Raw genomic sequence first — 24,684 nt, forward strand, 5'->3', positions numbered from 1 at the left:
CCCCTCCCGAAATAACCACCCCCTCTTGTACTGCCACTGCTTATGGAACAACACTCCCAAAACGGTACCAACTGCCACAATTGCCAATAAATGTGACTGAAAGAAAAAGATAAGACAGCTTGGTGTGTGTTTGCTGTTGTGTGTTTGGGACTGAGGTTGCACACCCTCATCCCAGGAGCAGGGACCAGACTCTTTCCTGCTCACTTTAAGCTGGGCTGAAGCATGGCAGGGCTCACACTGAGGGAGGTTCAGACCCCCACTGTTGCACAGAAACCCTTGGTTTTTTCCTTGCCTGCCCTCTCCTTCTCCTGACGAGGTAAAGGACACTTGGACTCTGCCCCACTGAGCCATACCATCCACGTACATACAGCTCGTGGGCTCTGTGGCCAGCACTGCCAGGCCTCTGGGATCTAAACCCAGGCTGCTCCCCGAAAACGCAAAAAAGAAAGTCACACTGACACCCACAAACTTTAAAATTTTTATTCAACAATTTACATCACTTATTGTCTGTCTTAACGTATTCGATCTACACAAATTTCTTTTTTTTTTCCTGATAAAATAATAAAATTTGGATAAATTTTGAAGACCTGTTGGTGCAGAATAAACAAAATTTCAGGTAAGGTTGGTTTTTTTTTTTTTTTTTCTTTTTTTTTTCTTTTTTCAAAACATATAGTGTGAAGTATGACATCATTGGTAAAGATACATCATGCCATTACAGCTCATGGACATTACCTATCCTTACAGTCCGTGACATCACCCACACCAGCGCAAGGGGCTGCGCCAGACACAGCTACAGCAGGTTTTACACTAAACTCCTCTAGCCACCCTCTCACCACCAGGAAAATGCCTACGCTTTTCCAGCTGGGCACACAGAGTGCATTCACCTAATTGGAAATTACTGGGGAGGGGAGAAGGAAACACAGACTACCTTTACCGACCCGTGTGGTCGCACACTACAACATCGACACCAAAGAGGGGCTGCCCCTCTCCGCAGGTCAGAGGTAATTCAGCTCCTGAGCAGGTAGAGCACAACCCCTCGCAGCGATTTGAATACAAACCAGGAACAAAATGAGAACTTATTGAAGGGGAAGGGGGGCAGGAGAGGAGACAGACCCCGCCCGGCTCTGCCTGCAGGGATCTCTCCGGCCCCAGCTCGCAGTCGCAGTCGAAGCGCGCGGTTGTGTTTTGCACCGCCCTTAACACTGAAATATTCAGGGAAGGGAGAGAGAGGGGCATCAGTCCCCCCAGTAAACAAGTTGAGGACCTTCAGAGGCTGGGAAGCCTCTGAAGGTGTGTAAGTACACGTGTGATGGTAGATAGAAAAGCAGCCCTGTTCTGTATGAAAAAAAGCTGTCAAGTTAGTACAAATTTCTGCCATGGCGAAGGGAACAGAAGGAGAAAGCTGTCAGGGTCCTTCTCCTGTCACAAAATCCCAACTCTCCCGCACACAGGCTCTGGGCTAAGCAACATGTTTCCAAAGGTGGTACCTGCAACCCAATGCACCCAATGCATGAAAACAAAAACAAAATAAAGCTCTCACCCCCAAGGCTGGAGGGAACCCTGTCTCCACTCCAGCCCTGCAGTGGGATAGTGAGGAACCCTGTCCCTCCTGCCTCACAGTGGGAATACACAGCGGTAGGATTCCTCTTGGTTCATTTTGTCATTAGAAGCCTCGAGTTTGCCCACGCCACTGGCCTGCAGCGCAGTGGACTGGTCTCCATCCCCTCCCCAAAGCTGCTTTGTGTGGGGGCTCCCCGTCCCCATGGGGACACTGGTGGGTGCCGCCACCACGCTCTCCCCAAAAAGGGCACTGGTTCATCCGCCAGCACAAAGTGTATCCGAAACACAAGCCAGCACACCCCACTCCCTCTGATTCAATTACTAAAGTAGGCTCTTTAAAATAAAAAAATAATATATATATTTATATAGCTATACAGAGAGATACAGAGAAAGCAAAGGAGAGAGAAAGGCTACTAAAAAAATCAAGAAGCGCCAGTTTTCTGCTACAGCTGTCAGCAAAGAACTGTCACCTTACATCATACCCTCCAAGATGGTGAAGAGAATGGAGGCAATGACAGCACAGGAATGCAAAAGAGGGCAGATAAGTCACTTCTGGTAATGAGACACAAATTAAACTTTCAAAACATGTGCATAGCTTTATTCATCTGCTTCAAACTAACCTTTTCACGGAGCTTCAGTGAAACCCGAGTGTGCAAAATGCATTTCTAAAAAATAATGCAAGCAAGCTTTCACATTTACTGTGGCAGAAGTACAGAAAGACTCGGACAGAATCATCACACACTGGGGTGGGAGATGGAGAACCCAGAATTGCACAGCTTGGAGTTCTGAGTCACTGACTGCAAACACAAGCGTTTGGATTTCGCTAACTTCAAGCAAGGCATGTTGACTTCTCCTTTACAAAAAAATACTCATAAACCCCACAGAAACAAGAACCACAACCTGGCAGGGAATAAATCCCCTGGATAATGGGATCATGGTGCCACAGGGAGCCTGAACTCCAGCAAAGCTAGTTCCAGAGCTTAGCTTGTTTTGGCTCTGCAGGAACACCATGGCAATGCTGATTTTTTGTCCACAGAAGAGCAAAGCAGCTTTTCTTTCTCTCCCTCCCATTCCCCTCTGAAGTCACAGGTGCCACTGCACAGGACTTCATCCCCAAACTAAGACAGCCACTACACAGGCTGGAGTCCAAGTCTCATTTCGATCCAAAGGGTCACCAGGACACTAAGGAACCCTCGACTGTGGATGGGGAGTGGCCCTCCCAGCCTCATCCCCAGCTCACACCCCCCATCACCTCTCTCCAGAAAGACTAAGCACACATGCAAGGCACATTGAGTCAGATGTACACACGCACCTGGGTGTGTAAAAGAGCAAACGCTGGCCAAAAAAGAAATAAATTGATGCTGAATAAACTAACTAAACAGGTAGAGAGCTCTGGCCTATGTATCTGTAGACTATTTTCCAGGCAGTCGTAATCCCCAAGTGTTTTTCCTACGTGACTTTAGACCTTCCTTACTCTTCCCTCACTTTGCAGAGAGGTACTTCATATTCCTAAAGGATCTTCTATAAATAGTCAAGTAAATTCCCTTTCTTCCCTCCAGTAAACTCCTCCTCCAGGATACACATCCCCCACCATGATGCAGGCGTGACCCATAAAGAGAAGAGGTTCCGGACCTGCCCGTGCCTCATGGCAGCGCCTTGATGCAGTGAGACCTCCCTCCACTGCTCCCTAAGCCTTTCACTGGCAGGTTTTGGCTGGCTGGATGGCTTCACCTTGCTTTTTTCTTGGAAAACATCTGACCCCAGGCACCAAGCGCTCCCCAGGTGGAGAAGGAGCCGGTGGGTCCCCAGCACTGGGGTAAGGGCAGGACGGAGGCCACGCAATCCTTAATACTGCTGGTTAACTTCACATTGAGATAAAGCATTCAAAAGATCTTTTTGTAGAGATGAGCAATTTCCTTCTACAGGTAAATTCAAATAGAAAACAAATATATTAAAACCGGAGACGAGACAAGAGCTGACTGAGGTTTTTCTACCTTACAAGTAACTCAGGCACCTTTCCCGCACCACCGGCCATGGAGGAAGGAGAAGCTGAAAACCTCAGGGATTTGCACTACCCTTCCAATAGCAGCTTGAGAAAAGGAAGGAGAGGAAAAGAAAAACAAAACAAACAAAAAAATAAAAATGCACAGTGTTCTCTCAAGTTAAAGAGTTCTCCTTTGCTTGCGTTTGCATAGAAATTCCCATAGGTCAGCACCAAAATCAGGTCCACTCCTGTCCTACACCCCGGCTCCCCCAGTTCCTACACTCTCCCAGTTAGTGGCTGTGTTACAGGAGGGTTCAACTATCCGCAGAGAAACTACATGGTCATGTTAAAAAACAGAACAACAAAAACGAAAAACAAAAGTGCATCACACATTCTTGATTTTCAGGGTTACTTATAGCAGCAGCATCAGCATTAATCCAAGACAATGAACAGTTGTAGATTCGTTCTTAAATGCAGCAACACTTAATGAAATGTCTTCGGGGAAGGGCATAAGAGGGTCCTTCTCAAAAGGATAAAAATGAAAATTAGACTATTCAATATGGACAAAAAGGAGATAAAACAAAAATTAAAGACACCATCTTATTTACATTAAAAAAAAAAAACATTCTTGTTAAAATATCTTTACAACACCTAAGCAAAAAAATATGTATTTTAAGAATAAAGCAGAAACTCCTAAAGCAGTATCCATTTTTGGAACCCTTATTTAGCACCTGAGGAAAGACCATATGGAAAGCAGACAGGTTGGGGGGTTTTTTTGTTGCTTTTTGTTTGTTTTTTTTTAGAAAACTGTAAGTTGTGTTTTGCTAAATGTTCAGAAGTTTGCAGTACACAAGTTTCATACCACAGAAAGAAATGAGCAATTCTTTTTTTTGTTGTTGTTTGTTTTCTTCTTTTTCAAGATACTCTAGTCATTAATAAGGCTGTAGAAAAGGGACACTGCTATCCTACAAAATGGCTTTAGAGCTCTGGACACTTTGTACGAAGCCTTCTGACTAACAGTCAAGATAAATCCAGGTCAGCAGCATCCCCTGGTTAGGGCACAGGCAGGACTCTTGCTCCAGTCCCAGCACAGGGAGTGGGCTCATGCCCAGGACACGAGGCCACCACAGGGGTCTTTTACCTCCCCCGACATCCACAGCTCCACTCTGCTGTTGCTGAGCAATGCCACTTTAGAGGATCTCAGGCAGGACAGAGGAGCCAGCCTGACCCTGGGGTGTAACATGTACTGGGCAAACCTCTAAAGCTCTGTAATCCCTGGAAGGCAGCACATCAAGATCTCCTTCCCACCAGCCCAGGTTCCTGCTTCCCAGCTGTGTGCACTAGGGTTTTCCCACATGGAAAAGTGCTCTGGTGGTGGCCAGAGCCAGAATTACTCTGGCTTTCTTGGCTACTCCACCACACCAGCCCTTCTCCTGCCTTACACCCCCGTGTGAAAATGTGCAGCAGCTTTAAAGGGGTGAATCCTTGTTCTCTCCCCTCCTGACCTCAACCAGCTCCCTTGTAAACAGCCTCTGTAAGGAAAACAAATCACGACGGATGGACGGACAGAAAAGTCTTGTAGGGATGAGAGGGTGAGACTCCTGAAAGCTTGGGACACCACAGCAACTTACTGAATCAAAACTGGACACAAAGGAAAACTACCAGCAGTTCTGGCTGTGAATGCCATCACTCCCACATGTCCCTGACATCACCCACTGGCCACTTGGGAAAGGACACTATGGTGCTACTGTAATGCTCTCTTGAAGGTGAAAGCACTAATTACACACACAGCTGGAAGGACAACTTCCAGCTCTTTTTTTTTCCTAGCAGGAAGCAATTTTCCTTTGCATTTAGCTGGCTGGTTCACCCATCACCCGCTCCCAGCTGCCAGTCTCACAACCTAGTGAGAATTGGGTTTCTTTCCACATTTCAAAGAAGTTCACAGCAGCTATGGAAGGCAAAAAGTGGGATTTACTAGCTCAGAAAGGTTTGAAGTGGGTTAGTGACAGAATCCACGCCCTGGACCTACCCACTGGTGAGACATAGGAGATTTCTAACAGGTTTCACAGAGGATTGAGGTGGGTTTAAACCAAAACCAAACTCTATGCAAAGCTTGAAAGCCATTGCTTTGCCAGTCCACCAGATGGGTGGAGTGGGAGAGAGCAGACACTGAAGGCCCCAAACCACTGTCATGGAGCAGTTGTTAAATCACCTCTTGGAGCACAAGGAACACTCCATGGTTCACCAAAGAGCATGCAGATTCCAAGCTGGATCTGGCTGGCACCACACACTCCCGTCTCTATTACACAAGACCCTGTACAAGAGACACCCAGAAGAACCTGCTGGCAGGAAAGGAGAGGTGGGGAATGACCAGAGGAGAAAGGAGACAGACCCTGCCTGTGCAGGAATCCTCACTTCAATGAACAGGCAGCTTGGAACGGGAACCAGAGGAAAGGGACTCACAATGGGAACAGAAACGAGAGAGAAGCCTTAACCTGAATTAGTATCTTCATAGCTAATAAAAAAATAGGTCATGATCTCACCCTTAGTGCCGCTTTCCGATACTACACGTACTTAAGGGGTTTTAAAACTTTCTTTACTCAGTGTAATGAAAACAATGGCACAAATAAATACACGCTCGCTCTCCTCACAAGTCAGATGCTCGCACACGCACCGCCGGCCCCTCGCCCCCACAGACACCCTCGGGTGCAGACCCGGGACAGGAGGCTGCTGCTCCCCTTCCCGGGCTGTATTTGGTTTATGCTACAGTACTAATACTCTGAGTCAAACAAAAAACCAAAACAAAACGTGAGACTTATCAGTAACACCTTATCGTTATTTCAATGTGCTAAATTAGTCACAGCTCAATTTCAGTTTGGTTTTTTTTTTTCCTTTTTTTTTTTTGTTTTTTTTATAAGTATACACAAAAATAATCAGAAAACAGATTAAATCTTAAGATATTTTTAATAAGTGCTCAGTTAAGAATTGTGTGAGGACTTGGGGAGGACTGCAGACAGCGACAGGGCGAGTTACACGACAGCACGAGGAAGCTCCTTCCATGGCCCTGCCTGGCTCTAGGCAATAGTCTATCCCAGAAAATACCGGGGAGCCAGAGCTACAGGAGCTCAGAGAGAGGAATTCCTAACTGCTTAGCGCTGAGCACACGCTGTGGAGCTCATGGAGACAGACAGACAGACATCTGAACAGAGGATGGTCACAAATACAGCAGAGAAGGTGCTGCCGAGGGTGTTTCTGGATGGGTCCCGCTGGCGAGGCAAAGCCACAGGGATGAGCATCGGGGGAAATCCAGCCCATCCCATTGCTCCAACTGTGGTTCCCTCAGCATTTCTTTTGCTATTCAGGTGACAGACTGGACTAGGCCAAGATCAGAGTCCTCAAATATTCAGCAAGACTCAGACCTTTTTAGAGACGCAGGGTTAGTGCTGCTCAACTCCTCCATTGCCCCGAGCGTGGACCTGGGGCAGGGGGACAGGACAGCACAGACCCCAGGGAAGCAAAACAGGGTGTTTTTGTCTTTTTTCTTTTTTTCTTTTTTTTTTTTTTTCTTTTTTTTAATGGAACCCAGCCCTTAAGGCGACAAGTGACTACACAAGGCAAATAAATACACAGCAGAGCCTTAAAGCCAGTAAAACAAACTGGAAACTTTGCTATTAGACTTCAACTTTTTGAAAATAATAGTAATAAAAAAGGAAAAAGAACATTTCTTCCACCTTCATTTTCCCAGCCCCACCATCCAGTTTGTTCAACACTTTAAAGCTCAGGAATGCCCCAGCTCTTCAGCAGCAGAGCTGGAGGTGATTCCGACTTTTGGCAAGCAGTTGGGAGACTCAACAGAATTAAAAATAGGAACGTTGGAGGACTAGATGTCGGGCACATCTGTAAACATGTTATACATCTCAAAGTTACACACACCTGTCGAGGTGGTACAGTTTATAGGTGAAACAGAACTATTTGCGACTGGCCAACCACACATTTCTGAACCTGGACTGATACAATACATGATGACTATATAGTATCACACTCAGTATTATACTATATAGCTTTGGATACATCAAATGGAGTAGGCAATCCATAGTCAAATGTTTAAGCGTGGCAGAAAGCGAGCGTCTTACACAAGGTACAGAATTCAGTTTCATTGTCCCACCATGAACTCATAAGCGTCTCATTCAGGAACAATCTTATTAAAAGTATAAAAACAATTAAAAAAGCCACATGCTACATACTCCTAATTTAAAAAAAAAAAAAAAAGAGGAAAAAAAAGAAAGAGATAGAATTATAGAATATTCAGAGTTGGAAGAGACCCATCAGGATCGTCGAGTCCAACTGCTGGCCCTGCGCAGGACACCCCAAGAATCCCACCCTGTGCCTGAAAGCATTGTCCAAACCCTTCTTGAACTCAGACAAGATTGATGCTGTGACCACTTCCCTGGGGAGGCCATTCCAGTGCTCAACCACTCTCTTGGTGAAGAACCTCTTCCTGCTATCCAATCTAACCCGCCCCTGACTCAGCTTCAGGCCATTCCCTGCCACTGGTCATGAGGGTGAAGAGATTGGTACCTGCCCCTCTGCTGCGCCTTGGGAGGATGTTGAAGACCACAATGAGATCTCCCCTCAGTCTGCTCTTCTCCAGCTGAACAAACTAAGGGATCTCATAAGGCTTCCCCTCCAGACCCTTCCCCATCCTCATGGTCTCCTTTGGATGCTCTCTAAATAGGGGTCTTTTTCACTTTGTGATGCCCAAAACTGCCCCCAGGACTCAAGGTGAGGCCACACCAGTGCAGAGCAGAGCGGGACAGGTGATGCTGGACCTGGTGCCCCCCAGGACATTGTTGGCCCTCCTGGCTGCCAGATCCAGATGGCCATGGACCAGGACCCCCAGCTCCCTTTCCATGGCACTGCTCTCCAACCTCTCATTCCCCAGTCTATCCAGGGCTGCCCATCCCAGGTGCAGAATCCAACACTCACCCTTGTTAAATAGTTGGTGATTGCCCATCTCTACTTTGCTGAGGCCTCTCTGCCCTCGAGGGAGTAGCCAGTTCCTCCCAGTTCAGTGTGTCAGCAAACTTATGATCTCCTTGAGTCTGGTAGCCAGGTTGTTAATGAGATGTTGGAGAGAACAGGGTGAGGACAGAGGCCTGTGGAACTCTCTGGGGACCTGATACCGGCCCCATGGCTGGATGGACAGATCTAAGCACAAAGGGATCCCAAAGTTTTGGGCTTATCTACTCCTTGTAATGCCCCAGAGGGTCCATTTTAGGAACACCAACTGCTGCTGACCTGGATACCCAGGAGCCAGGATTAGGCCACAGACACCCAGGATGAGCTCCATGGGGAGCTGGGGGCTGGTCAACAAACCCATTTCTGCTTTATTCATTTCCCGCTCTTGCACTGGACCCTGTGAACTTTCCACCTTTTAAAAAAAACCCAGAAAAACTACCCGACCCCCAGATGATTTGGACATGTTACACAAGCTGCAATGGGACAGAGGGGTTACATAGCTGGAGCCTGCACTCTGCTCAGCCTTCCCTACCACTGCTAGGAAGCTTTCCTTTCCCTGGGATTATTTTTTTTAATTATTTTTTTAAATTATTATTTTCATTCCTAAGTCCTCCATTTTTTTTGTAATAAAATATATTTTTATTAAGAGATAATTAGAAGCAGAGCCCGGAAATACACAGACTGCATTAAAATATAAAAGAGCATTTCCAAGGGGCAGGAAGCCCAGCCATTGGCATTCTATGGACAAATTGAAAAGGATTCAAATTCCCTTTTTTTTTTTTTTTTTTTAACTTTTTTCCTTTTTTTGTTATTTTGAAATTTTTTTTTAAGAGAAAAAATAATTCAAGAAGGGTGAAAAGTTAGCAGAACTCAATTCCTCTTCAGTTTTCCAATGAAAATGGGAAAAAAAATCCAGCACATTTAGTGTTAGGAGACAGACAGAGCAAATATGAAGCACCTACAGTTGAAAGCAGAAGATACTTTTTTTTGTCTTTTTTTTTTTTCTTGCTCCCAGTAATACAATGACATTAAACTGTGGGAACAATGGGGTTTTTTTTGTTGGTTTTTTTCCATATTAAATGCCTAAACAGATTGCTTATTTTTCCATGTTGTCTTTTAAAATGAAGTAACTCTTCAGTTGCAATAGTCCAACGTGTAACAGGAGCCAGGTCAACTGTGTGACTTCACCATGCATCCTAGAACTGCAGTATTACCATCTTTCCCTCAGCAGAATGATCCTTTTAAGACAGTATCACCAGCATAGGATTGCTGCTTTACTCCTGGCAAAACATGCGGATTATAATTCTCTGGAAAAAAAAAGAAACTCTGCAAACTTCAAGGCGTTTCTCCAGCATTCAATGGAAAACAAATCAGAAAAAAAAAAAAAAAGAAACCAAACAGGGGAGGTGGAAGGGAAAGGGGAGATGAAGGATGGTGAATCATCCTGATTTCCCTGTGATTAGTGTGTCACTACAGTCACAGAACAAGAAACAGAAACCTTGTCAAGTGGAAATGCCTCTCCAGTGGGTTGCTGTTGCCCTTGTAGACGACAGCAGGAACTTTGAAACCGGGCTTGTAATTGAGTCTGTATTCCTTAATCACTTGCATTCACTCTTTAAACAAAAACAAAACAAAACAAAAATGAAAAAAAAAAATCTATTCAGTACCGGAGATTAAATAATCACATGTGTAGTCTCGTTGAAATAAATTTTCAGATTCCTTAAGAAGTCTAATTACTTTCAGTTGCCATTTTTAAATAACTATATATATATTTGTATATATTATCCTGTGATTCTAGTTATGGTTCCTCTGCTGCACTGAAGATTTAGAAGGAGCATAAAAGCCTTTTTGTCCCCCAGGAACAGCACAAATGCTGCAGAAAGGTTATAACAGGCAGTCTTGTCTTGCTACCTTCATTGATCCGGGCGATCCATGGCTTCATCATAAGTGATTATCCTTTTGGGATCTGGAAAGAGAGCAGAATCCTAAGTTTTGGACAAGCTACTTTCAGGCCCTGTGGCTGAAAATAAACACAAGGTACTTGACTGTTAACAGAATTTTCCTTGGCAGGATGCCCTCTCCTGCCAAGCCACCCCAAGGCCAGGTGGGCTCCCACAGAGCAGAGCCTGCTCCCCACAGCAGCACACGGGTCTCCAGGTATGGCTCTTCCCACACAAAACCTCTTCTCAGGTGACTTGTGGGGATACATCAGAATTTAAAACTTACTATTGGATGTGACACCCAACACCAGAAACAGAAAGCAATTTTGTATACACATAGGGAAGAGTCATTAAATCTAATTTGACACTGGGTTTATTGCTCTTTTAGAGACTCTGCTTCTCTCCAAGCAGCTCACCATTATAGCAAAGCTTATTGTCCTGACTTTCAGCAATCTGAAAGGGAGATAAATCCAGACTACAAACCGCAGGAGCTGAAGAACTGAACCTGGGCATCTCCAGACAGAGACAATCCACTCTCATTCATCCCCCATCCCAACAGACAGAGCAATTTGGTTCATTTATTCTTTCCAATGTCCTTACCTTGCTTCTGCAAATTCCAAACCGCTTCCATTTCTGTGGAGGCAAAAGGAGACCATTGTTATTATGCAGATTGATGCTGCCATTAGAGACCACTCCAAACACACTTCAATTTTCCAAGTGTGGCAGTTGTGCTGAGGCTTTCAAACAGAGCCAAACCCATCCCAACCCAGCAGCACAGTGCCAGCCCACAGGACTACACAAATTTGACATGAATAATCCAGCAGTAAAAGGCAAAGGGATGGCTGTAACATCATCTTAAGGGTCAGAGAGCCAAGCTGAGCATCAGAAATGTCATCACCATTCACCAGTCCTACATATCACAGTCTAACTTCAGGCTTTACTACTCTGACTCCAACGCTGCTTTGCACATTACAGCCTCAACAAGGAGCCTGGAGAGATGATTTTTGCAAGTTGATGCTTAGTGTGTGTGAAATGAGAACTGCTGGACACAGCGAGCTGCACATGGTTCACAGCGTGCGTGTGCTGAGGCACCAGGCAAGGGCTGCCGTGTGAACATCTCTGCAGAGCTGCTGCCAACACACTGTCCAGGAGCAAGGTGTGATGCTCCACACACCTGGCTTGCAGTTGTTCCCCCAATTTACCTCTACAACACATTTGTAGGCTGAAGACAAACCTTTCCCAGTTCTCCCTGGACAAGCATGTGCTTCTGTTTACCCAAGAAATAACAACAAAGTTAAATGCTCTTCTCATTCACGCTGAGAAACAGAAGGCTCTTCCCTTTAAAATATCCCCCCCAAAAAAGTCGCATCTTTACAGAACTGTTAAAAGTAACTACTTTGAGCTGCTATCGAGTTGGAATTTTGTGAGCTAGAATATTTATGAAGACACTGACTGTACCTTGTGTCCAAGTTCAATAGACAAAATTACAGAAAATGAGTATTTAGTCAGAACACAACCTGCAAGTACCACTTTTCCGGTCTCTTTTCTGCCAGAAAGGGTGACAGGACCTTGGTAGGGGCTAGGAAAAGGAGATGGAAAGGGATTATCAGGCTACATGGGATGTGCAGTAAAGCACAAAACAAGGCAGTAAGTAAACTAACCAGCATGGGAAAGGAAGAAGAAAAAGCCCTTCAAAACCCATGGCCTCAGCACGATGTGTGCCAAGTGTCACCTCCATCAGTCACCTCCCTTCTCCAAGCCTTCATCTGTCCTTTGTCCGCTACAATCTCCAGCTCCCTGGGGCAGGAAATTGCATGCAAATAAATATTGCCAGCCCTCACTGCACAATTAAGCCTTTTGTAAGGAAGGCCCTGACAAAATTTTACGAGGTCTGTTATTTTTGCGTCAGGATAGTAACAGCAACACTTTGCACTTCTATTGGGGAGCCCTAAGTGCTTTGGGAATAGTAGCCAGCCTCTAACACCCCAGGGATAGAAGCAGGCTGGCGAGGGACTGCCTCCCTCATCTGCCAGATGCAGATTCCCCTGAAGTAAAATGAACCAGCTACTAAAATTACCTCCCGTGGAGCGAGTTTTCCATTCAGCGCAGTTTGATGCATCATTTCCTAACAGCTAAAGAACATCTCCCATTTTAACAGCTTTCCCCAAAGGCAGGGGACAGAAAACTACTCTCGAGTTGTTGGCTCCTGCACATTAGAGCAACACTTGAGCATCAAATACAAGGAGGAGCTGAAGCACCATCCACCACTCTACCCCCATGCAGAGACCACGCTGTCCCGTGCACTTCATTTGGCCTAAACTCTGGACACAATGTGAACTCCTTGTGTTAAGAATATATGACAATAAGACCAACAGATAAACAGATAAACAAACAGAGATACTATTAAGAACACAACAAAAAAACTACTAAGTTGACAAAGCTCTGTTTCAAAAAAAAAATTTAACAAACTTACAACCTTTTCAGACTTCAATTTCCCTTCTCCTCCTTCAGAAAGGGAGGGTGGTGTAAAGTGTCCTGGAAATCCCAGACACCTGGACACACTGGCTGGCAGATGCTCAGCCTGAGCAAGCTACAAAACCAAAGACCATCAACAAACAAATGCAATAACAGCTCTTACTAAATATCACCTGCCATCAGCAGAGCAAGGTCCTCCCCTCCAGCTGGCAGCACAGGGCCAGGGGACAGCACAGGTTAAGCACACTGACCAACTGAAACAACTTCACAAGGGAAAAAAAATGTCTGAGGCTAACTGCCACACAAAACTAGGGGAAAAAAAGGGATTTCTTCAATCTTAAAATTGAATTATATGATTTATTCTGCTTTACTTGGTAATACAGTAGAGTTTTCCTGTCAGTTCCAGATTGTGGTCACCTATGACTGACAAAAGGCGCTGTGACAAACGCCATGGCCACTGTCACAGGGTGACCTGGTGACTGACCTGGTGAGCAGGCAGCTCAGCAGAGCCACTGCTGCCCAATGCCTGGCTCCAGCCATGCAGAAGGAAAGACAGCCCCCAAGCACTGGGCATGCAAGAGGCCCCAAGCGAGCTTTCAGCCCTCCTTCTTTGGGCTCAAAGAGCTCTTTTCTTGAGCCTCTCTTCCCTGGATAAAGCTTCTAGAGTGAGTTTAAGCAAAGGACTCCTACAGCTGCTTATCCTGCATAAGAAAAGGGGTATCCTCACCATCAGCCCAAGTCCTGTCTCTCAGATACTGCCCCCAAAACCCAGTACTGCTGCTTTCCAAAGACCTTCCCAACAGGAGCCACCATTCCCAAAACCAGACATGTGGCTGAGGAAACAGCAAACCTTCTTCTCAAGTGAACACCAACCCAGCTGGAGAAAATGCCATCAACAAACCCTTGCACAACCCAGCCCTGCTCCAAGCCAGGGGCAGAACAAGGTCACCTCCTGTGCCCCTTCCAACTTCTCATTTCCAGGATTTTGTACAATTAGCTCGCCTCTCTACAGCCCTCAGGCTCGTGGTTTACTGAGGAACTGCCTGGGGCAGACAGTCCCAGCCACATCCACCTAAAGCATTTTTCTGGGGACTATCACTGAAACAAAGGGTCACTGAAGGAAAGCTTTGATGTCAGGAGCAGACTAAGGCACACTCCGGTGAATAGTGCTGGGATTCCTCATAGGTCAATAAACTTTACAGCAGGACTGGTACACAACCTTGGAGGGGAAAGAAGTGTTTCTGTAATAACTTGCTAAGACAGGCACTTTTACACACATTTTCCTTGCTAGAGAGGCAGTCCCTGCTCACAGAAGTCTCTGCACAATGCCACGCTACTATTTCACTGTCCTTATAAATCCCAAAATTCTCCCTAAAATACAACACTAAAGAAATAACAAGAAGGGACCATTCTCATCTGATTTTTTTCTGTTTGTATCTGCAGGACAATGATTAAGTATGGGGATTGCCCTGGAAACAAAGCGAAGAATAAGTATTCCATGCTGTGGAGACTCATGGCTGCACAGCATACACTGTACTCATCCTGACAACTGGAAAGAGCAGGGACTGGAAGGAGAATTAAATCAGCTTTTGCCCCACAGCTCAGGCCCCACAAGGCCATAACCAACCCAGCGAGCTCTAACCCCTTCCCACCAAGGGGGGATGGGACACCAAGGCTTTTTTTTCCCCCCTCTCCTGATGTAAAGGATGAAAATTGCTGAATTCACAGCTCTGCTATTTCTTCTGACCCAGTTCACCATTCCGGCGAACGCCACTCCTGGCTGGCCCACACTGCCTTGCTCTATTTTCCATGCTGCTCTCCTGCTTCTTCACGCGAGCAGAGATGCTGCTGCCACCGAGATGCTGAGAAGGAACAAAGCAGCAGCACAGGCAGAAACTCAGGGGCAAGAGAACAAGGGAAACCCTGCAGCTCCCTCTTCTCCACCCATGTGGTCTTCGCTGCTGTGCAGCTGAGCTGGAGGCCTCAATTATTTGCTTTTTAGCTCAGGACAAGCAAATTATTGAGCTTCCCACCACAAAGCTTGCCATTTAGAGCTCAGTGTTAGTGACAGCCTGACCTGGAAGAATGCAACTGCCTGAACATGACAAAATTCTCCAAAGCGTTGACAATTATTCCGATATGAAGTGTTTCATCTAGCTGTCATTAAAAGAAGGACTAAAGCAGTAAGAAGATGCTGGTTTCAATGCAAGTAAAGCTGACATATACTCAACCTCCTTATCTGAAGGACCAAAATATCTGCAAGAATCAGTTTTACCTCAAAAAGATAAGGATTTTGGCAATGCCACACAAAGGCAGAAGTTCAACTCTAACCTAGATAGGGGACAATGACTCGAAGCGAGAGCACCATTTCTTCCTGGGCCTTCCAGTCTCCCATGTGAAGCCCATCCCTGTCTCCAAGCACATCCAGAGCAGGCCCACCAGCGCTGAGCTAAATCAGATCTCCCTCGGTAAATGAGATCTGTCACCCGTGAGTGTTTCAAGGCACTGTCACAAACACCGAGCGGCACGGGCTGTCAATGAAGGCAGCCACATTGAAGGATCGTGTTTTACACTCAAGCAGATCAGATGATCAAGGAAGTCTTTCTGCCCTTTAAACAGAGGAAAAAATAAAGAAGAAGCAAGGCATGAAGCAGGGGTACAAGGAAACCAACAGCTTCCAAGAGATGGAACAAGAGGGTGCACCATCATCATCATCCTTGCCTAAATGTTGCCAGTGCTCTGACTTCTGGGGAAAAAGCACTCTGGGTACAGGCAAAGGAACACAGGAATCCACCAGGACCTCGCTGTGCTCTGCAGCCACCCAGCCTCACACCCAGCACAGCACAGGGATACTGTGGTGAGTTACAGGAGCACCGTACCAGAGCCAGTCTTTTCTGGGTGCCACCTCCTCCATCCATCTTTCCACAGGGAAGCTGTGAAGCAATTACAGTTTATAATGTCCTGTGCAGTCGCTGGGCAAACCACGCGTAGGAAAGCCTGGTTTGCTGGAACAAAGCTACTGAGTAAGCTGGAGGCTTTCCCAGAGAAATTTACAGTCCAGAATGAGGATCCACACAACCTGGGCACAGTTACAGGCACAGTGCAAAAAAGGGTGCACAGTTGTGACATTCAAAGCACCCCAACCACTCACACTACAGCTCATTCTTGACTCCAACACCCAGAGCTTCATCCTTGCACTGAACTACTGCACACGGAGCTCAGAGTAGGGAACACACCAGGACCCCACAGTGCTCCATACTCACCCCTGTCCTTGTCCTGTGATCGTTCCTCTTTGTGTTCATAACCCCAAGGGCAGGGCAGATGCAAAGATCAAACTACTGAGACGTTGCTCAAAAGCAAACAGATCAATCTGAGAGGGAGAAGTTCACCTGACTCTCAAAATCAAAACCAAACAGTCTGAGGACCCGACTGCCCGGAATGCCCTAACACCGACCCAGGCAAATCCACACGCTCTCCCAAGCAAGGAGGAAAAGGCAGCTTGTGAAAAAGGAACTGAGTGAAATCGTTCTTTTCCTACTCGGAGGAACTGGCTGGCTTGGAGTTGGACCTCAGGAAAACAGCCCAAGATAAACGGAGAGAATAGTGTGGGAATTAACCCCCGCACTGCCGTCCTGCTAATGCACCCTACAGCTCCAGTTTTGAGGCATTTTACAGTACACGGTGGGCTCTGGCTGCAGGACCACGGCCACGGAGAGAGCACAGGAACCACCGTTCCTCCAAATATTTCTTAACCCAACTCACCCCAAGGGTGAAATGCAACACTCATCATCACAGAAGTACTAAGACCCGGACTGATCTCTTGCTTTGTAAAGCAGCTTTTGAACTCTAAATAGGAAGACAGACAAGCCCAAGCTGTTTGGAGCACCCCATCACTGCATTAATGACAACGCTGATTAGAAACATCCATCATCTTTTACCCCTAAATAACACCTTGAAAATGGCAAGCACGTAGCCTGAAAAAGAAATTAGCAGAGATGAGTGCTGAGGCAGGATCGGGTATCCCCAGACCATCATAAAGGTGTTTGTTCTGGATGCTCAAAGCAAGACCATTCACATGCAGAAGAAGAGCAGAGAACAGTATTTTAACGGGTGCTTTAAGTGGCCATTCTTGCCAACAAATGTAATTAACTCCCGTGTCTAGAAGAGCTCAACGCAGCCAGGCTTTGAAGTTAACACCTCCTTGAGAGGACATGGGATGGGAGTGTTCTTTATTTTCCTGTTGTTCCTATTGTTTCTGCCTTTCACAGCAAGTGAGAATGGGAGAGCTGATGAGCCTTGCTGGCAGCACAATTGCTTTTCCACAAGTTCAGGCTGACAAAAACAGAGAGGCAAACAGAAATCTAGGGAATATTTGCAAAATTAAGAAACAGATCACCGAGGATTTTATTCCATGTTATGCTTTCTGATACTCCTATTTTTCTGATGGGAAGCTGGCATTTAGGCTGCAAACAGACACAAAAAATGAGAACAGAAAGCCTGCTTTAATGCTGGAATAAACTGAGTAGAAGGGAGAGGACCCAGATAAAATCAGTTGATGAACACTGTTCTCAAGAATACTAGAGCTTGAAATGTTAACGTCTTGAGAGGGAGATGACCTGGAAAAAAAATTTGGAGTTATTATTTTTAAATGACTGGGCTTGTCATTACTACAGGAAGGCATCTGAGTTTATGCTATACAGAGTTTGTGAAGTAGTAATTCAAGAACTTTGCAGTGGGTCAAAACAGCAAATTTGCCAAAGCCAACCAAGTACCAACCCCCTGCAGAGGGGAGCAAGACATTTTCCCTGTATGCATGTGGAATACTAAACAAAAAAAGGATGATCACCTTGTTCCCTTCAGGGTAGAGGGGTGCAGGGAGAGGGAAGGGGGTCAAAAAAAAGGGACTGCCCCTGTGTTGGTCAAGTGTGTAAACACTGTGACAAAAGGGAACACACAACCAGGCTCCTGTTAGCACTGAGCCACCACCAAAAGCCAAGAACTGCCCCAAGACCTCAGAGCTTCTGGGGGCTGAGGCTAAAGCAGAAAGCAAACCATCCCACAGGCTTCCCTCTCTTCGTTCCCATTTTAAAGCGCCTGTATCATGTTTGAGTCATTTCAATCTCAAAAAAACAGGAGAAAAAGGGAGCTGGACTACAAAGGACTCCATGAAAGCAATAAAATCATCTGAAAGATGTGGTCTACAAAGACAAGGAGAGAATTCAATCTGCAGCTTACAGAGGAGCTGATAAGAAAAGATTGGTCTTGCTGTTGCTGTAATACTCAAGGGCAGGGAAAAAGTGTGTGTGGGGCACACTTTAAAAAATAAATCACACCTACAGCTGTAGGAATAATTTTTTCTTCCTTCAAAGCCATGATTTCATGGTCTGATCTGCCCAGGGGAGAAGCTGCAACACTTTGGTGGCAGAGGTGTGAGTACAGACTATGAAGCCTTCACAGGGACAGAATATCACCTGGTACATCTGGAACAGAGCAGCCGAACCTACACGATTAACTCCTTCCAATGCTTAGGAGGACCTGCTAAGTATCCTCCCTATCAACATCACTCATGCCTGTCCACGGGAACAGAGAAACAAATACTTCTTAACATTAATTAAACAACCCTTTGAGTAACTTCCCCAAACCATTACTGCCACGAGAGATCGGCAAGCAAAGACAAGGTCGTTGTTAAAACAATTAGAATTTCTGGAAGGAACTTATCATGTTAGAATATTGCACTAATAAAAATAAAATAAAAAAAATAAAAAAAAATAAGAGAACGCCCTTAGGCAGCAAGTTAAGCCATTACCTTTAGTGTGATATAGAATAGCAGCCCTCAGGTCAAAAGAACCCCAGCTATCTTTCCTTTCTAGGCCTCTCTGGTACCTCTGTTCTTTGGCGGAGGCTAGCAAATTGTTCGTAGGAGAGGCCAGAGGATTCTCTACTTCATAGTCTTTTGAAAGAAACACTAAAGCACCTTGGCTACCGGTGTCTGCCTTTTGTAGGTCACCTGTGTGATGCGACTCCAAAGCTAAGACACCACCCTCAACAGCAGTCCCAGGCTTAAGAATAGCACTAAGAATTTGAGGGCTAGTCCGTTTATCCAGCTCATAAGCCTTAGGAAACACAGGTTGTTCAGTTCCTGAGGGAATGATTTCAGCACACTGTGAAACCAAAGTGGCAGGATATTCCCCTTGAAATGTCACTTCCATTAACTGATTATCCGCAGATTTCCCCACAACGGTTTCAGGTCCAGCACTGGGCTCGTTTATGAAAGACAAGCCCCACTGATTCTGGAAGATATCCCCCAGGTTCTGCTGATTCGTCTGCGAAGGGAAATCGACTTGCGCTGTCCCCAGGAGCACAGTTTGCATATTTGAAGGGTAGATAAAAAGGCCAGATTTCTTTTGTTCGAGGGCTGTCGAAGTTGTACTCATGTCCTGGGGTACTGACTCAGAGGAAGTCGATGGTACAGTACTAGCAGCAGTTGAGAGCAGTGGCTGGGCCCCTGGGGAATACACACTTCCATCGGTCCCCGCGAGGATCGGCCCGTTGGAGAAGCTGGCAGAAGTGACAGATTTCATAGCAGACATGGGGACTTGGGACAGTCGACTTGATGTCTGGGCCTGAGTTTCCCCAGCAGATGACGAAGATGACGAGGATGATGTGGATGGGGTTTGAGCTGCTTTGTTGAGGTTTTCTTTAACTTTACTTGCATAACTAATTTTGGGAACAATTTTAGCACTGCTATTGTCCACTGGAAAAACTGGGGGTGGTTTAAATAAGGTCCATGAGTCCTCTTTAGACGTAGCCGACGATGCGTGCTTCCCTTTGGGCCGGTCATCAAACTTCTTGCTGCTAATCCCAGGTTTGGCATCAGAGTTTTTCCGCGGTACGTCCCCGAGCCCAGGCTTTCCCCGGCCTGCTCCACCAGCCCCAGCCTCGTATTTCCAAACAGGCTTAGTATTTTCAATTCGGTTCCCCTTTTGTTCACTATAATCAGGCTTGAAACTCTCAAGTTCCTGTTTCAAGGTTGGTGCGCTGACCTCCTGCTGCATTATTTTGTCCTGTACTAGATTCAAGTTCTCACAACCCTTGGCACTGTTGCGCCTGCCTTTCCTTTTTTTAGGCGTAGTATATCCACTCTCGGAGCCACTACCATCGTTGTCAGCCCCTTTGCCTACGTAGCCATTAGTGATGTAGCTGGAATTATTGGTCACCACACCGTTTGGAATAGCCACTCCCTCTGGCTTGTCTGAGGACTGGTTTTCTCTGTGTTTGTTTTCGTAGGACTTCTCATTCTTTTTGTCCATGCTATTTTTCTGAATGAAGTTCTTGGTTTTGATTCCAGCTTTCCCCAAAGCACCGGCCTTCACAGTCTGCTTTGGGGTGGCATTAGAATCTACGAGCTGCTGGCTGCCATTGGGTACCCTGGATCCTGGGGCGGTGGCTTCATCAGAGCACAGGCCCTTTAGTGACACTTCTCGTTCTCCTGCGTTACCATTAAGCTCTCCGTAGCCTAGAGGGAAGCCAAAAACAGCAAAAGGCAAGAATTAGAATGTGAAATGTTAAGACTTGTCATTGCAGAAAGCTGTAGTCAGCCCCAAACATACCCAGTTTCCTCATGCAGACATTTTAAAATAGGAAAATATCTAGTCTCTGAGGTAAAGCAGCATAAATTTATTTGCTGGAACCCACAGCAAGAAGGGTTAAGCATAAAGGACCAGCTGTGACTGATTCTCACATAACTGAGTGACACACAGATAACATAACAAAGCAAAACAAAATACAGATACTATGTCAGGAAAATATACTGTACTGAAGATCACTGGCAAGCTGGGGAGCTATTTCATCAGCTACTATTTCCAGGTCACAGAGAGGAAAAAATTAATTCCCAGGATGCTTCAAGACAGCGGGATCCGCTGCCTTTGTGACAAGATCTGTGGAGGTTCAGAATACACACTGTGAACAAGGGACAACTACCATCTCCATCAGCTCCTGGGCCTGCAACACCAGCAGTCGTCCTTCCCACCCTGCTCCCAAATGCCATCTCAGTAAAGGGGTGGGGAAAAAAAAAAAGAAAAAGGCAGGATTTCCAAAAGGACGTGTGCAAGTCCAGTTGGAAGATGGAGGGAAGAAAATGTGACCACATCTCCTCACCACATTTCAAGATAGTGAACCAGCACCTCCCTACACGTGCTCTTTTGCACTGAAAAGGTGACAAAACTGAGAAGAAATGCATCCCTGTAAGCACCCTTCTGCTGCCACCAGGAACTGATCTCTTGCCCACTGAAAAACTCGTATTTCAGAGTCCCCAAGAGAGCTGGTATGAGCTGGAGACCCGAGAAATCAAGTACCTGCTGAGGGCTCCAACTCACAAAACCATGAGATTGTGCTGTACACTCAGCTTTCATTTTTCCTTCTGAAGTTCACTTCTATGCCTTATGGCTCTGAAGGGAATATTGGGAGTGCAATTCAAGCAGAGCTGGAAGCCCAGACAGTCCACACTGAAACAACTTAACTTCCTCTTTGCTTTTTCCCTTTTAAATATATCTGGCCAGAGGCCGGCTGCTTTCGAGGACCCTGGCTACAGTGCCCCAAGAGAAGCCCTGGAGCCCCACTGGGAGACAGGGAGAGCACACTGTGCCCTGCTTAACAAATACACTCCAGCTGCGGACGGAGCAGAGGGATCCCTCCTACTGCTGCTCCTCTGACTCATCCGTCCTCCTTCCCGAGGCTGGAAAGCCTTACATCCCCCACAACCACTGACCCACCTAAGGCTCCATCTGCAGCCACGGTGGCACAGAGTCAGCACAGAGAGGGAGTCCCTCAACAACTGGAGCGGGCAAAACTCCAGCTTGAAAAAGAATGTTTTTGTTGTTGCTGATGTTGTTGAAATTAACTGCTGTAACTAAAAATCATTGTTACCCTCACATCCTGGAGCCTCAGATGTCTGGCAGATGTAACAGCTCAAGTTCTGTGCAAGTCGGGAACACAAGAATCCTTGTAGGAACCTTTACAGAAATTCCACAATTGAGTTTGCCGAGGGGGATCAAAAAGGATTTTACTACGTGCAAGTATCTGTAACCACCACAACTTCCACTATAGCTTTCAAATATGTTGTTAAGAAAATTAACCATAAATACTTCACCCCAGAGAGAACTAGTACAGTGGGATCCTCTAAGATTAAGTATTTCAGAATAGCGTGAAGAGGAAGCCCTCTCAAGAGCAGTGTGTTACAGCTGACCTTGTATGACTCAAGACTTCTGACACCACTTGTTAATGAAACAAAACAATAAGAGTGGTCATAAGACCATTGCAGATGAGGAGTGAAAGAATAAAATGAAGAACAAAATCCATTTCAGTAAGTCAGTGTGTCAGCAGTTTCTAGTTCCAATTCTCAAGTATTCACAGCTCAGCTGCCTGAGTTTTCTCCAAATCAACATTTGGCACAGCTGGCCTTGGCCTGGACATGGAGGTGCAGGAACCAAAATTTAGGGGAGAGAGAAAAAAACCACGATGGTAAGAAGAACAGGTGAAGAGGATCTGGCAAGCTCACAAACCGTTTCAGAGCTGGGAAGGGAGGGGTGCCAGCCTAGGCACATATTAAAACCCTGGGCACGCTGCAAACAGTGAAATGACTACTCAACTTATTTTTGCTCGGTAACTTATTTTAGCGTGTACCGGATCAGGTCCCTCCCTGCCTGCCCAGGCTGCACATGGGGCACTGCCGACCCCGCTCTGCTGCTGCCAGGCCCCCTCCCACCTCGTTATGTAAAAGGAAAATTCAAGGGAAGAAAAAAAAAAAAATGTACGCGGCACTCCAGCCGGCTGGTGGCCACGCACTCGCTTTGACCCCGCACAAGCACCCCCAAAGGGGATTGCTGGAGCCGGGAAGCCCCCCAGGAGCGCGGCTCGGGCTCCGGCCCTGCCCGGGATCGGCTCCCCCCGCGCCGCTGCCCGGCCGCCGCCTCTGCGGCTCTGCCGCCCGGCCAGCGGCGGCTCGGCACGGCCCGGGGGCCGCAGCCCCGGCCCCGGCGGGGAGGAGGCGGCCGAGCGCCCTGGGCCGGGCCGGGCCGCGCCGCCTCCCGCCGCCGCCGCCGCCGCGCCGGGCCCCTCCGTCTGCTCTGACTCATTGATCCTGGCGCTCATCAATCGCCCGGCCGCCCCCCGCGCCCCCCCGCGCCCCCGGGACCCGGCCGGCGGGGGCAGCGCGGCCCGGCCCCACGTGCCGGCGGGCGGCGGTGCCGGCGGGCCCGCGGCTCCCGCAGCCCCAACATGGCGGACAGGAAGCGGCCCCAGCGCGGCGGAGAAGCTTCGAGCCGGGCCGGGGGAGGCGGCGGCGGCGGAGGAGGAGGAGGAAGGGAGGTGGGGCGGGGGGGCCGCCGCCGCCCCGCGAAGGTCACAGGCCCCGTCCCGCTGCCCGCCCCAACCTGGTCTCCGCTTCGGCGCCTCCGTGTGCTGCGGGCCGCCGTGCTTGTGCTCGTGGCGGAGCGGCGGCTTGGGCTGGGCTCGGCCGTCGGGCGGCGGCAGGTAGGCGCTCTGCGCGTGGTGGTGGTGGTGCCCGTAGTAGTAATAGTGGTGGTGGTGATGGTGGTGGTGGGGCTGCTCCTCCATGGGGGGCGGCTGGCGGGGCCGGGCCGGGCTGGGCGCTCGCTGCTGGGCCGTGCGGCTCCGGCGCGGGGACGCGGCTGGCGCGGGGGAGGCGGCGGACTGGCAGCGCCCGCCCTGCAATCAGCGAGCGGCGCTGCCGCGCCCGCCCCCCGCCCCGCCCCGCCCCGCCGCGCCGCGGCCGGGAGAGAGCCGGCACGGCCAGCGCGGAGCCTCCCGGCCGCCCCCTCCCCGGGCCAGCGGCAGGTGAGGCTGCCAGGGACGGGGCTGTTTCGGGGCGGGCGCGCTTCGCCGCCTCCCCGTGCGAGCGCGGTAGAGCCGGAACGAGCGGCCACGGCGGAGCCGCCTCCGTCCCCGGCCCTCGCCGCTGGGGTGTTCCATAACCGGCGCGGAGCGGCGTGCGGCCCCGGGGGGCTTTCACCGCAGGGTCACCGGGAGGAGGGAGGCCCAGGATGCTCCAAAGCCGCGTTTTACCGTCATGGAGCGGGTGAACCGCGCCCCGCAGCAGGCGGAGAGGGTTGGAACAGCCCCAGCCAGCGCCACGCGGAGGGGATCTGGGCAGAAATCTGATCACCGTGAGCGGCCGGGTTCCCAGCAGCAGCCACGGAGAGCGCGGAGCAGCAGCAGCGCCCCGAATCGCTGCTGGGCCGAGCTGCAGCGCTCCCGCGGCAGCCGGAGCTCCCGCGGCTCCAGGGCTCCACCCGCAGCCGCCCGGGCGGACCCGCCGCTCCCCGCACGGACTCGCCACCGGGCGTGCTCAGCACCCACCCGGCCCGGGAAAGGTGGGCTCACTACATGCACCTATCCACCTCCGAGAGAAGCACCGGAGCTTTGACTGATGCTTAACAAAAGATCAAAGCTTGTTAGGGAAGCCCGAAGGTGTAAGGAGGAGAACTCTTGAAACTTGTCGGAATTTGCAACAGATTTCATACCATTTCAATTTCTGATTATCCCCACTTGAGCACGTTCGGGGGGGATGGTGGCAGCTAAATGACCTGAACTCCCGCCTCTGCTCCGACCAGCCTCCACTGCAGGACGGCAAGACATTCAATGCTGCTCCTGGATCCCTCCTCAACACCAAGGCCCAATTCTCCAGAC

The 24,684-nt window shown here is 48.2% G+C and overlaps 1 protein-coding gene across 3 annotated transcripts; it reads right to left on the minus strand.

The window, feature by feature from the left end:
* Positions 1-464: 464 nt before the first annotated feature.
* NUFIP2 (nuclear FMR1 interacting protein 2) lies at positions 465-23,670 on the minus strand. 3 transcript variants are annotated; one of them, XM_069033607.1, is made up of 5 exons: positions 23,409-23,670; positions 18,785-20,494; positions 11,104-11,136; positions 10,475-10,529; positions 465-9,870 (listed from the first exon to the last, which is right to left on the minus strand). In XM_069033607.1, exons 1-4 carry the CDS (start codon positions 23,590-23,592, stop codon positions 10,477-10,479), a joined length of 1,980 nt encoding a protein of 659 aa, XP_068889708.1. In that variant the 5' UTR covers positions 23,593-23,670; the 3' UTR covers positions 465-9,870; positions 10,475-10,476. The 3 variants fall into 3 exon arrangements, with proteins under 3 accessions (XP_068889708.1, XP_068889707.1, XP_068889706.1); XM_069033606.1 differs by having other exon boundaries at positions 465-10,176; XM_069033605.1 differs by having other exon boundaries at positions 465-10,529.
* Positions 23,671-24,684: the final 1,014 nt, after the last annotated feature.

Source organism: Aphelocoma coerulescens, chromosome 19 (assembly GCF_041296385.1).
Source record: "Aphelocoma coerulescens isolate FSJ_1873_10779 chromosome 19, UR_Acoe_1.0, whole genome shotgun sequence".
Taxonomy (NCBI): domain Eukaryota; kingdom Metazoa; phylum Chordata; class Aves; order Passeriformes; family Corvidae; genus Aphelocoma; species Aphelocoma coerulescens.

Coding starts and splice junctions, on each gene's coding strand:
- NUFIP2 (XM_069033607.1), bottom strand. CDS start 23,592: ATGGAGGAGCAGCCCCACCACCACCATCACCACCACCACTATTACTAC. Junction 20,495..23,408: donor GGCGCCGAAGCGGAGACCAG/GTTGGGGCGGGC, acceptor GCTTCCCTCTAG/GCTACGGAGAGCTTAATGGT. Junction 10,530..11,103: donor TTGGAATTTGCAGAAGCAAG/GTAAGGACATTG, acceptor CTCTCTTTCCAG/ATCCCAAAAGGATAATCACT.